At 39.0% G+C, this 13,466-nt stretch overlaps 1 protein-coding gene across 1 annotated transcript; it reads right to left on the bottom strand.

The window, feature by feature from the left end:
* Window positions 1-903: 903 nt before the first annotated feature.
* ANKRA2 (ankyrin repeat family A member 2) lies at window positions 904-13,368 on the bottom strand. Its single transcript, XM_081319815.1, has 9 exons — window positions 13,054-13,368; window positions 10,902-11,277; window positions 9,479-9,637; window positions 7,259-7,324; window positions 5,717-5,814; window positions 4,072-4,197; window positions 3,282-3,348; window positions 2,971-3,051; window positions 904-1,454 (listed from the first exon to the last, which is right to left on the bottom strand). The coding sequence occupies exons 2-9, from the start codon at window positions 11,188-11,190 to the stop codon at window positions 1,399-1,401; spliced, it is 942 nt and encodes a 313-aa protein (XP_081175941.1). The 5' UTR covers window positions 11,191-11,277; window positions 13,054-13,368; the 3' UTR covers window positions 904-1,398.
* Window positions 13,369-13,466: the final 98 nt, after the last annotated feature.

Raw genomic sequence — 13,466 nt, 5'->3', positions numbered from 1 at the left:
TGTAAATTTCCTTTCAAGTCACAATTCTATAAAATCAAAACAGTATTTTATCTCAAAAGGCTTGAGAATATAATAACACATAGCATATTAAATACACATTGAGAGGTACACACATTTTGAGCTACCTAAAAAATAATTAGCAGAATCTAAAGGATTCTCTTTGGCTAGTAAGATTCTCATAGTAGGCGAATCTGTCATATATTAAGTATTGCACAATTTCCCCACAGCAGTTTAGAGGCATATGCCTGTATTTTCAATGGAACATGTTTACCTCATACTTTTTAGAGTTTTTATGTGAGAAGTAACAATTCCATATAATATGAAATAAAAATAATCTGGATAGTATCAATGCATGGATGGCAAATTTGTTATAATCCAGAGTAATTTCATTTAGTGGTCAGTATTTTTATAACATTCCTAAAACAGAAGACTTTGAACAAGCACTACAATAAGATACATTTATTTTAGGTGGCTCTTAATTAAAACACCAATATTTTTAATTGTAATAGTGTGTTAATGTTAACAATTTTTTCAGTCATTCCAGGTTATAGCTTTAGCCAGCTATATTTTTGTTTTTGTGTATATATTATTTCTCTATCCAGTTCAAATACTTAATCCACATTAGAAAATCATGTTAAACCAGTATATTAAAATAGCGGCAATGAAATAAAACAAGCTATTTGCATAAAAAGTCTGTTCTAAGATTTTAGAAGTCAGTTGTAAACATAAAAAACCCCACCTATTTTAAACAGCAAAGAACTGACTGTTGTCTACACATGAAAATAAATAGCTACATGAACTACACATAGTTGGCACCAACTGAATCAAAATATATTGGATTAATACAGTCTGAAAAACTATCTTGCTATCAACTTGAAATGTATAAAATAAATCATACATCAGCATGGGATATAATTTTGTATATTGTCATAATTTCTTTTTTCAAGTGCATACATGAAATAGAAAAAAGGATAAGTGAATTTTAAACATCTATGAACATCACTCAAATGAAAATGGTTCACCTAAAATATTACTCAAAAGAAAAAAAAACCAATGGCTTGAATAAATCCCAGAAAATTTTCCTGAACTCAGCTTTCAAGTGCTGTCATTATTACCCATTCTTTTATCTAAACAATGAAACAGAAATTCTAATGTCATCGACCGTACTATGAAATAATGGAACAATAAACCAGCACTATGGTACAGGAAAAATTTGCTGGGACAAAAGGGAGTCTCTTCTACTTACAATCAACTGCTAAATATGCATGCCACTAACCATTTCAAGCACATTTGGTAAGTAGTAAGAATGAAGAATAGACTAAGTTACCAATCAAAAAATACTTTTATACTGATCAGTATTCAAATGAAGTCCATTTCTTCTTTTATTCCACAGCTATATTATTCCTTGATATTTTGAAGGAGTGTTAATAAATGAGTTTCGATAACCTGTTGAACTGAAATAGAGGAAAACATCGTTAGTATTCAATCTTTAAACTGGGGACTCTTCTAAAAGCACTGAAAGATGTGAGGACTACAGTGAGATTTTGTAATAAGTTATGTATGCATTATGCACACACCTATCAGTTTCCAATAACAATTGACTACACTTGTGAAGAAAAAGAACCAAGTTATACCCAGTAATACACTTAATTCTGAGTGGCTATGTTTAGCGATGTTGGGGGAAAAGTTTAGAATCCCTGATGCGACAAGATACCAGATTTACTATCCTTCACCTCTATATGGGAAAAATAAGGATTGCTGTTTGGGTGCATTGTTAGGACTAATGATTGTTCCCAAGCCAATGCATTGATGACATAGCTATAAGCAGATACACGTGTGCCTTATGCAGTCACACATCTGATGGGTTTTTTAGATTAAGCAAGTCCCACTTGTGTCATCTCTTGAACATGCTGTACTACACACATGTCAAACACAAGGACCGGGGGCCGGATCCCGCCCGTGAAGTGGTTCCATGTGGCCCGCGAAGCCATCCTGGAAACAGTGAGGGAACAGCCCCCACTGCCTTGGCCCTGGCCCAGAGACCCTCCTTCTGCCAGAGACCCTCAGATCTGTCCCACTCCTGCCCAGGCCCCCATAGGCACGCTTGATGTGAACGATGTAGAGATGGCCACGCCCACCCAGTAGGCCATACGCACTCTAGTCACGCCCACCCAGTAGGCTACGCCCACCCTGGCCATACCCACCCGGCCCCCTGAGGGCAACCACAATGCTGATGCGGCCCTCAATGAAATTGAGTTTGACACCCCTGCTGTACTACAACCAGGTATAGGTGAAAAGTTTAGTTCTCATTGTCCTCCCCCTCCCTTTCTTTTCTTTTCTTTTTTACAAACAAAACAGCAATTTACAACATTTGGAAACAAAAAGATTTTTATCTTGACATTAAAAGGGAATTGAGGCACATAATATTTATCTTTGCTTAGCTATGTAAATAGTGAAGAATGTTGTTCTTTAGAGAAGCAGCAAGAAACACTTGGGAGGGCTTCTGATTTAACCAGGTCATGGTTCTAAAATGCCTACTCCAGGGGTAGGCAACCTCGTCTCTTTTATGACTCATGGACTTCAACTCCCAGAATTCCCGAGTCAGCTATTCAAGTGCTATTTGAAGTCCATGAGTCATAAAAGAGCCGAGGTTGCCTATCCCTGCTCTAGCCTATTCACATACTGATGACAAAACCTATTAAGTGGTTCAACTAGAGTCCGAAGTCAATGCCTTTTGTTTCTTCCCCTCACTTTCATCACATTTTTTTTGTTTTCACTTTTTCTACTCATCCCATACTATGTGTGTTTTCACATTTTATGTTATAAATGAATAAAACTAATTAATAATTAATAAATAATAATAATAATAATAATAATAATAATAATAATAATAATAATGATGTGGTTAAACTAATCAATTGACAGTAAAAAGGATTGCAACAGCATGTTAAAAAGTGCTTGAATTCTCACCACTACGATGGCCCAAGGCTACAGCAAGATCCATAGAATTATATCCAGAATCGGTTTCTACAGTTGGATCAGCACCATGTTCTATTTAAAATAAAATGACATTTAGGAGTATCTGCATGCACTGTTAATCTCATTGGTTAATCTAAAAGTTCCCAAACTTTCTTGCTCCACAATGTTCCTATGTTGTTCCAGTGAGGAACACACTAACAGTTCCATTTATTTAGCAAAATACCCCATACTATCCCTGTGAGTTCACTGCCACAGCACACAGTCTGAGCACTAAAGGTTTTATTTGTATTTATAATAATTACCTAAGAGTATTTTGACACATTTCACATGATTCCCATGAACAGCATAGAGCAAGGGTGTACCACCATTCTGAGGGGAAAAAAAATATTATTTTTGCACAGCTCAATGATAAAAACATTAGCCCCAAAACTTTAGTTTATTAGCAAAGCGTATCATATAGGCCCAATTAATCCTTTTTTTAATCAAATCATGTCTATAAAGCAACAGAAAGATATTTCTTTGTGTGACATAGACTTTAGCTTGCACTCGCTAGTTATGTGGCTTTCCTGTAACTGGGCTGCAACTCGGCCTGTTGACCAGAATACTGCAGGAAGCATTTGGGTGTCATGGCCACAAGGAGTAGGGAAGGAACTACAAGCCACAAGGAGTTGCCCTCAGGTCCCGGGACAATAACAAGAGGAAAGTGCTTGGGAATCAACCCTGAATAATACAGTCAAAGAAAATAAAAGTCAAATATGTTTATACAATGCAATTTACCATATCAGCTATTCACAAAACAAAGAGTATCATATAAAGATCAGAAACTGAAACAAGGACAGTCATCCTTTATGCTCTACTAGGGGCTTATCTAGTGCTGTGATATGTTCCCAAGCCTCCGTCTGTGAGAGAGACGGAGTTTTAAAATATGATAATAAGAGATAGATAGTTTTAAAATATGATAATAAGAGATAGATAGATAGATAGATAGATAGATAGATAGATAGACAGACAGACAGACAGACAGACAGACAGACAGACAGAATAAGTTCACAATGTTACATATGGCACCTGCACTCCCACAGAGAAACTTACCCAGTCATATTCATTTACGTCAACTCCACAATCCAGTAGCATCTTCACAATGTCTGTATATCCTTTACTACATGCTAATGACAGTGCACTCTCTCGACCTTTCCCCAAGATTTGTGGGTCTGCACCCTGTCAGGAAAAACAGCATTGGTTTCATTTACCAGATCATTCATGTGTGCAACCCCTAGGTTAATCAAATGGTCTCCTAAGTCCAAGGATCAAACCCCCATTATAACATATAGTCATTTGCTACTTTAAAATGAGTACAACATCTCTAAACAGCCAAGGAATAATTTGCTTGAATGAGCCACCCTTTCTTCTTATGCATAACTCGCCCTCTATTGCAGTTTAAAGTAATTGCTTCTTAAATCTGGCTCTTCAGACAATTTTTATTTATAATAACCTTTATGTTCCTAAAGAATAATCACATATCTTCACTTATTATTATTTCCCACTATCCCTCTTTTAGAACAGGAATGCAAAACAATATTTTAAGTACCGATGAATCTATCATTTAGTATGATTCTGGGTAAAAGGTTCTTTATTGCTCATATGAAAGTATAGGACGTATAGAAATAGAGAAATGGACAATTAACAAACTGGACAGGAAATTATTTTAATAAATGGAAAAATACTTAACAGGAGACTAATGCAGTACCATTTATAACTGCAAATTTAAACAATTTAAGGTCTACTGATGTTACCTACTTGCCTTAAAGAGATTGACCCCCACAAAAGGCTGAAGGTCCTAAATCTTTGTTTCCCAGACGGCCTCTAAGTCTTTACACTGTTATACCACCATCTGTTTTGGAGCAGCAGTTTGACAGTTTCTGCTGCCACCATCTATCGTGGTAAGAACAGCTCTGGCCATGATAACAAACAGCTTGCAAATTATTTCATTCAAAAGAAAATCAAAAGAAAATCTACCATTGTGGACAGGTAACAAAGCATTCCTACAAGTTAAGTATCCTCTGCCCAAAATATTACAGACCAGAAGGAGAGGGTTGAAAATATTACAGATCATCAGAAAATTCTAAAGGAAAAAAATCCTTCTTTATATGTATAGCCTAATATATGGATGAACACTGAAATTAAACATTATATTATATAATTTGCACCAAAATATAAAGAAATATAGAATACAAAAAGTAATTTTTAAAGAATCCCTAATTCAAATCCCTAGTTATATGTTTTACATATGTCTATAGCAAGCAAAAGTTTTCTGAATGAAATGGTCCTCTTATTCAATTTCCTGCACTTCTCCAGCTGCTTGGAGATCCAAAAATTGATCACAGGATGCTGAGGAAGATAGAAATGCTATTTTACACCCAGCTTATTTCTATAAACTTCTTTTTGGCTTCAGAAAAAGCTAAACATTTACTATACCCAGTAGAAGAAGCTAGAAAACCTTGCTCTATACTAGACAAGGAGACCATTTTTTCTCATAAGGATGTGGCTTGTGAATCTGAAGTCTGGCACGTAGGCTACATTCCCAACACCTGCATACTCATTTCTCAGTTTTTATATTTTCTGTTAGTACTGATACAACTTCTTTAAACTTTATTTAACAATTTATGTTCAAGATGGAAAGAAACATACGTTTGTAGCATCACTAGACATGTATAAAATACAATACAGTTTCACTTACATTTTGGAGTAGAAATTCTACTACTGCGATTTGCCCATGAGCTGCAGCCCACATTAGAGGAGTAAAACCTTCTTCATCCATATGATTGATAACATTTTCTGTTTGACAAAACACACAGGTCAACTATCTTGCCACTTATTCTGCCCCCAAATTACCCAAACTGCTGCCAAAACCTGCATCCCGTTCATTGTATTTTGGGGGGTTGCAATATACACTCGCCAGCTACATTTGGCCCATGATTCAACGACGTCTAAGGTACATAATCAGTTTGACATGTTAAAAACAGCTTTTTCTGTTTTTCTTTTTAGTTTAAATAAATTATGAATTAGATAAAAATCTTTTCTTATATATTCCTACAGTAGTTTTATACCACAAAAAAAATCTTGGTGAAAGTAAAAATATAAACATTCTAAAACAGGGGTGTCAAACTGCCGGCCCACGGGCCAGAGCATCACGGAGAAACCGCGCCCATCCCATTTTCGGCAATGGGAAAAAGTTCCGATACGTCGCGCGATGTCACATGACATCGCGAGTTTGACATGCCTGTTCTAAAACATTCATTATTAGTTGTTTACATTCACCAAATGGTCGTCAGAAAAATGCACAGATTGATTTTAAAGGTAAGAAACAATTATTGATGACAACACTGTAATTTAAGCAATGTTATAGAACCGTGGTGGCGAACCTATGGCACACATGCCACAGGTGGCATGCAGAGCCCTGTGGGCACATGCGCCGTCGCCCCTGTCGTAGGCCTTCAGCTGGGTTTTATAAAACCTTTTCGCTTTAGGCCTCTGCCGCCATGGGCAAAAAAAAAGTTTCAATCAATCAATCAATTTCAACTTCTCGCGGGAAAAAAAAGGATCTCACAAAGTTGGAATTGATTGATTGAACTTTTTAGTCCCACCCAGTCTGCCGTTACCATCGCAGCTATGTCCACCCAATGGGCCACGCCCACCCAATGGGCCACGCCCACCCAGCACCCGACAATACATAAGTGGGTTTTGGGTTGCAGTTTGGGCACTCAGTTTCTAAAAGGTTTGCCATCACTGTTATGGAAAATACTATCAGAACTGAACAATAATGCCATGAGAAGCAGCTTGTACAATACAGGCAAAACTTTTTTATTAGGAGCATGTTCTCTTGCTCATGTCATATGATTCATCAAAATTACAGGATACCTTGGATAATAATTTCATAGTATTACAGAAAAGGTTTGCTAATAAATACATTTTCCCAAAGAAAAAATGTAGAAGCCCCATAACCCTAGTCTATCTACTGCTTTTAAGTCTTTTGCTTTTGCAATACTGACACGTAATTATAAGTACGTATCAGTATTTGTATCAATGCTGATATAAAATGATTTGACACGATTAATTGGATGAAAATGGCTTCAAACTTATTTCAAAGTAACTGGAGAAAAAGAATGGGTGCAAGGAAGAAATGGAAACTTTCTTTAAAAAAGAGCCCCAGCACAGACCCCATCTAGCACCATATTATCTCTGCCAAAAGACCCACAAAACTCCAGAGATCAATTCTTACCTTGTTCTATGCGTGTAGCTAAGTACAACATTTCCCCCTGAGCTGCCAGCTGGTGAACAGACAGAGCTGCAAAGGCAACAACAGAAAACGATATAACAATTCAGTGAATAAATCAAATTCTGTGGATAACCAGGAATAATACCAAGGCCACATAAATTAGGTTTATACTACATACTGTACCAAAATATGGTTTGTCTTTACCTACATCTATTATACAAATCACTCAGGTTTACACACTGAATTATAACCAAGCCTCACCAATTCACATGTTGGTCTGGTTATGAAGCCAGCCACAGGGGTTGGGTACTGGCAGAAGGACATGTATTAAGGAAGTGAGAGCTTCACTTCAATGATCTTTCAGTTATAAAGCAACATGGCTGTATCTTTCATGATTAAAGCACTTGTGTGGAATTCTTGATGCCCTCCAAGTTTGGTTGTTTGCTTGCAGATATATCATTATCTAACTAGATAGCATCAATGCTAGTGGGGTGGGGTTTCCATTTATAGACAGTAGTTTGCACTGCCACTGTTGATGAAGATATAATCTTCCTGGTAGTTGGTTAATTACGGTTTTGTTTTCTGCTTGTCTGGAATTAATCCCTACTTATCTGAGTGTTGGCTACTAAACAGGATATTTCTGGTCTTTTTGTTTCCTTCCTAGCTTTCTTCTTTTCTCTTTTGAATGGTCTGTAAATGTGATTTATCTTTACAGATAGTCCTCAGTTTATGACTGTAATGGAGCCTGCCCATTATGGTCATAAGTTGTGATGATTATAAAATGACTTAATCACATGACCAACCTGATTTTACAGCCTTTTTGCTGCAGTTGTTAAGTTAAACAATGGTTCACTATTGCTTGGTTTTGCCAAAAACTGGAAGTGCTGGTTTTTGGCAAAACTAAAATGTGGTCATATGACTGTGGGGAGCTGCAAATGGCCACAAATGCAGCCACATTGCCAAATGCCTGAAATTCTGTCACATGACTGCTCTGTGTGTGTGTGTGTGTGTGTGTGTGAGAGAGAGAGAGAGAGAGAGAGAACTGGAATTTTGAATATAGATTACGAATACCATGATTTCTTGAAAATAAGCCCTAGATTTTTACACATGTGCCCAATATAAGTCCTACCACAAAAATAAACCCTACTTAAGACCCCGCCCACTCCATTGCACGTGGTTGCACGAGGTGGGGTGAGGCAAGCGGGTAAAAATCAAACTAGGGCGGGGATAGGGTGGTGGTGGAGCTGCCCCACATGTCCTGCACCCACTTAGGACAGTTGCAGCCATGCCTCCCATGCCTTGACATCTGCCTTACCTCGCTGGCCCACTTCTTTTGCAGCCGCTCACTACCGCTCGCTTGCATCACACCAGCCTCCATTTCGCCATCAGAGGCCTTCAGGAAAAGACTCTGCAGCCGAGAAATGAGTTTTGGAAGGGCCTCTGACGGCAAAATAGAAGCTGGGGGGCATCATGCATGTCAATCCAGAGCTCGTTTCTCGGCTGTAGAGGGCTTTCCTGAAGGCCTATGATGGTGAAAACGAAGCCGGGGATGACACGCGTGAGAGGCCACAAAAGAAGTGGGCCGGCGAGGAAGGTGTTGGGGCATGGGAAACCTGGCTGCAACTATCCTAAGGTAAGTGGGTAGGACATCCCTGGTGCCTTTTTTGGAGGCAAAAAGAAGACCAGGTCTCATTTTGGGGGAAACATCGTATTCCCAAGGTAGGTCCATCATAACCAAACAGTCACTAAGCAACTGGTTGTAAGGTGAGGACTACCTATATGGGTCTACTGATGCCTGATTGTCTGAATGTCAGTGTAAAGGAATTACCTAGTGATTTTGAATTTAGCTTGGTTTAGGATGCTCAGTTTCTCAGTTAAAACTATGGTCAAGTCTGTTCATGCATTGGAGATTTAATTTATACTTAGATGGTAGCAATGGATATCCTCTGCCAGTCTTCTGCTTACTTGTCCTGTATAATGCTAGTTACAGTTCTTACACTGTATGTTGTAGGACTTCTGTTTTTCTTCCTTGGACTACTCGGTCTTTTGGTTTACTTAAGATGTTTTAAAGGCTTACATATATTCTCTTCAATTGGTAAAGCACTTCTCTGGATCTGTGGTACAAAACAGCCATAGCAGCTTGAAGGCTCTTGAGGACTTCTGTATCAATATGAATTTCTGGGACTGTTCCCAAACTTATTCTTTCTACAGAGAAACACGTACAGTTTACAAGCAAAGGTGTTGTAGAGACTTCATTTCCTCTGTGTTTGTTAGTTAAGGTAGTTGACTGCTTGATAGGTGAAAAATGCTTAGTAGTTGATGGAGTATAGACGTGCCTCACTTGAATCCCAGGAGAAGGAGAAGTGCGGATATTGCATTCAGCTAGATAAAAAAAATAAAGCAATCATATAACAATATTTTATTGTACAAAAGAATGTAGTTGTTTTATGCTTTATTCAGATAACATCAGTTCTTAAGAAACAGCATCAAAAGACAGAGCTTATCCTGTGCTCAACATTTGCAGTTAGGAGGAATCATGTAAAATGCTAAATAAATCACAGATTCACCCAGCTGAATGCAAAAGAGTATTTAGGCAATATTCCTAACCTGCTAAAATATTTTTGGATGCTGGCTTGCCACGATATTCTAAATACCTGACTGAAGGGAACATTTAGTCAGGATTCTGGCCAGAGTATGGGACAAAGACGGCATTGATCACATTCTTGGATGACCTATAGTGTGAGTGGGATGGGGGCAGACCATCCATCCTTAACCTTTCAGCTGTTTTCAGTAGTACCAGTCATGGTCTTCTTCTTGACCTGCTCTGGGAATTAGGGGTGGGTGCATTGTGCTGGGTTGGTTCCCGTCCTTCCTCAGGGGTAGGTTTCAGTTGTTAATAAAAAGGGAGAGGGCCAACCCTCAGTCTCTTCTTGTGAGATGCTTCAGGGCTTGGATCTTTCTCCTCTCTTGTTTATAACGTACATGAAACCACTGGGATGAAATGGTTTGATCAGTTTGGGATGAAATATGACCAGTATGACTGGGACCGCAAGTGTATATAGGGACCTGTTTTGTAGCTAATGTAATCATTATAATAATCCTTTATTCTGAGCTGCCATGCATTACTTTCATTGTTTTTAATTAAATTTTGTTTCCCCACCCAGAGCGAGATGGACAACCATATGAAATAAATATTACTCTATGTAGTATTTTGATTGGACTGATCCAATCATAATAGAAAATAAAAGGACCTTTTATTTTTATACCTGAGTTATTGTTTATATGTCTGAGACCAAATATTAAGTAAATCCATAAACATGGAAATTTCAGTCCACTTTACATATAAGAATGGTGGAACAATGACAAATTTTCCACAAAAGTGGAAAATAGGAGGAAGAAGTACTAGATATAATTGCTGTCTTGAGTTTATAAAAAGTTTTAATTACTGGTATGTGTACATTTATTTATATGAGATAAATAAATACATACCAGTAATGAAAACAGAAAAAATGCTGGGTTACATAAGATGGAATTTCAAACCAAATTTAAGTCTATTCTTTATAAGAAAAATGTACAGTGATCAAATGCACCCATCTATTCATTTGCTTTGGTAGCATTATCCTTGAAGAAAAAATTAAAAACTGACCTTTAAATAATACTGAAGCGACTTCAAGATCAGAGTTCACTTGATCTTGAATATTTTTGCTATCCTCTTCATTCAATGACTTGACAAATCGAGAACACACATTCATATCAAACCTATTGGGCAAAATGAATTTCATTCCCATGGCAACACTCTGAGGCGCTCCTTCTTCCACACTGGACTCAAGGTGATGTTCAACTTTAATATCTGGCATATGAGACAGGCTAAAGGTGCCAGCACAATCTTCCACAATTAGCTGGGTATCAGCATCTAGATTGGTTGAGGACTCCATGATCTGAATTTCAATTATGTAATTTGTTTCTCAAGGTATTTGATGTATTCTCTTTTTCAGTATCAAGTGTTTGTGATTTCTAATAATCTATAGTTGGAAACAAAATATCAGTAAATTAAAACATTGTGACACTAACTCAGTTTACAGTGCAAAAAGTAGCAATCATCGCTATAAAAAACTAATTAATTCTGAATAGTGCAGAAAATCCCAAAATAGGCTCTAAAATTTCTATACTAAGCTCTACTCAAATCAGATTTCTACTATGTTACAGGGGAATCAGCCCCAGATAGGAGGTCTTAAAAATTGAGAAGGACCTCTTTTCATAAACAGTGACTGATGATCTCACATAAGAGTTTCCAACATATTAAACATCGGTGGCAGAGGTGACTTCTCTTTGCCAGCGTCACTGCTGTAGCATTACAGGTTTCACCAAATGCAGGGCTTAATGGGTTAACGCCTCCCAAACATGACATTTATTTCAATAAAAAGTAAATTTAAATTCCATCTTTTTACAAAAAAACATATAAACAAAGGCAGCTTATAGAACATACATTTCATAACAGCACTTAAGACTTACATACCGCTTCACAGTGCTTTCCAGACCTCTCTAAGCGGTTTTACAGAGTCAGCCGATTGTCCCCAACGGTCTGGGTCCTCATCTTATCTCACTCTATTTTCCTTTATTCAGGAAGACTACCTATACCAGGGGTAGGCAACCTCGGCTCTTTTATGACTCATGGACTTCAACTCCCAGAATTCCTGAGCCAGCTAAGCTGGCTCAGGAATTCTGGGAGTTGAAGTCCATGAGTCATAAAAGAGCCGAGGTTGCCTTGTTGTTGTTGTTAGTTGCGAAGTCGTGTCCGACCCATCGCGACCCTATGGACAATGTTCCTCCAGGCTTTCCTGTCCTCTACCATCTTCTGGAGTCCATTTAAGCTCACGCCTACTGCTTCAGTGACTCCATCCAGCCACCTCATTCTCTGTCGTCCCCTTCTTCTATTGCCCTCAATCTTTCCCAGCATTAGGCTCTTCTCCAGTGAGTCCTTCCTCCTCATTAGGTGGCCAAAGTATTTGAGTTTTAGCTTCAGGATCTGGCCTTCTAAAGAGCAGTCAGGGTTGATCTCCTCTAGGACTGACTGGTTTGATCGCCTTGCAGTCCAAGGGACTCGCAGGAGTCTTCTCCAGCACCAGAGTTCAAAGGCCTCAATTCTTTTGCGCTCAGCCTTTCTTATGGTCCAACTTTCACTGCCATACATTGCAACTGGGAAGACCATAGCCTTGACTGTACGCACTTTTGTTGACAGGGTGATGTCTCTGCTTTTTAGTGTGCTGTCTAGATTTGCCATGGCTTTCCTCCCGAGGAGCAAGCGTCTTTTAATTTCTTGACTACAGTCCCCATCTGCAGTGATCTTGGAGCCCAGGAAAATAAAATCTGTCACTACCTCCATTTCTTCCCCATCTATTTGCCAGGAATTGAGAGGGCCGGATGCCATGATCTTGGTTTTCTTAATGTTTAGTTTCAACCCAACTTTTGCACTCTCCTTCTTCACTCGCAACAAGAGACTCTTCAGTTCCTCTTCACTTTCTGCCATTAGAGTGGTATCATCTGCATATCTTAGGTTGTTGATATTTCTTCCAGCAATCTTAATTCCAACTTTTGACTCCTCTAGCCCTGCCTTTCTCATGATGTGCTCTGCCTACCCCTGCCCTATACACTGAAACGCGAAACCACTATTTCTTGCCATCGGACACCACTAACCTAGTTTGTTGCCGCATGATGCGGCAATGCCAACCAATTTAAATAGCTTAAATATGATCCAAGTTCATAGAAGCCAACCTGGCGCCTCCGTAAGGAGACCTCACCTGCAGAACCAGCATCCAGCGGGCTGACAGAAGGAGCGATCTCACGTTCGCAGCCCCGGGTCTCTCCGACCTAAATCTCGCCACTAGGCTCCTCTACGGCGCAGACGCTTCTGTTCATCACCTCTCCGGCTTCACTTCCACAGGATGCCGAATTCCTCCCCTTCCACCTCGGCTTCTTTCAACTCCATTGTCCCAGTTCGTTTCTCACACCGCACGCCAAGCCGCGGCTGTTGTTATGCCGTTCCGTGACGTCACTTCCGCGGAAGCACACAGGAGACTCAGAAACCGGGGGCCGGGCTCTGCTGCTACGATTACCTCATCTGGGCTGCAAGCCTCCAGAAGGCCACCAGAGGGCAACACGCGGCAGCAGATACTAGACCAGGGGTAGGCAACCTCGGCTCTTTTATGACTCA

This window comes from Vipera berus, assembly GCF_964194415.1.
Source record: "Vipera berus genome assembly, chromosome: 2".
Taxonomy (NCBI): domain Eukaryota; kingdom Metazoa; phylum Chordata; class Lepidosauria; order Squamata; family Viperidae; genus Vipera; species Vipera berus.
The sequence above is the reverse complement of the archived record's forward strand: the minus strand, read 5'-3'. Positions and strand labels throughout refer to the sequence as shown.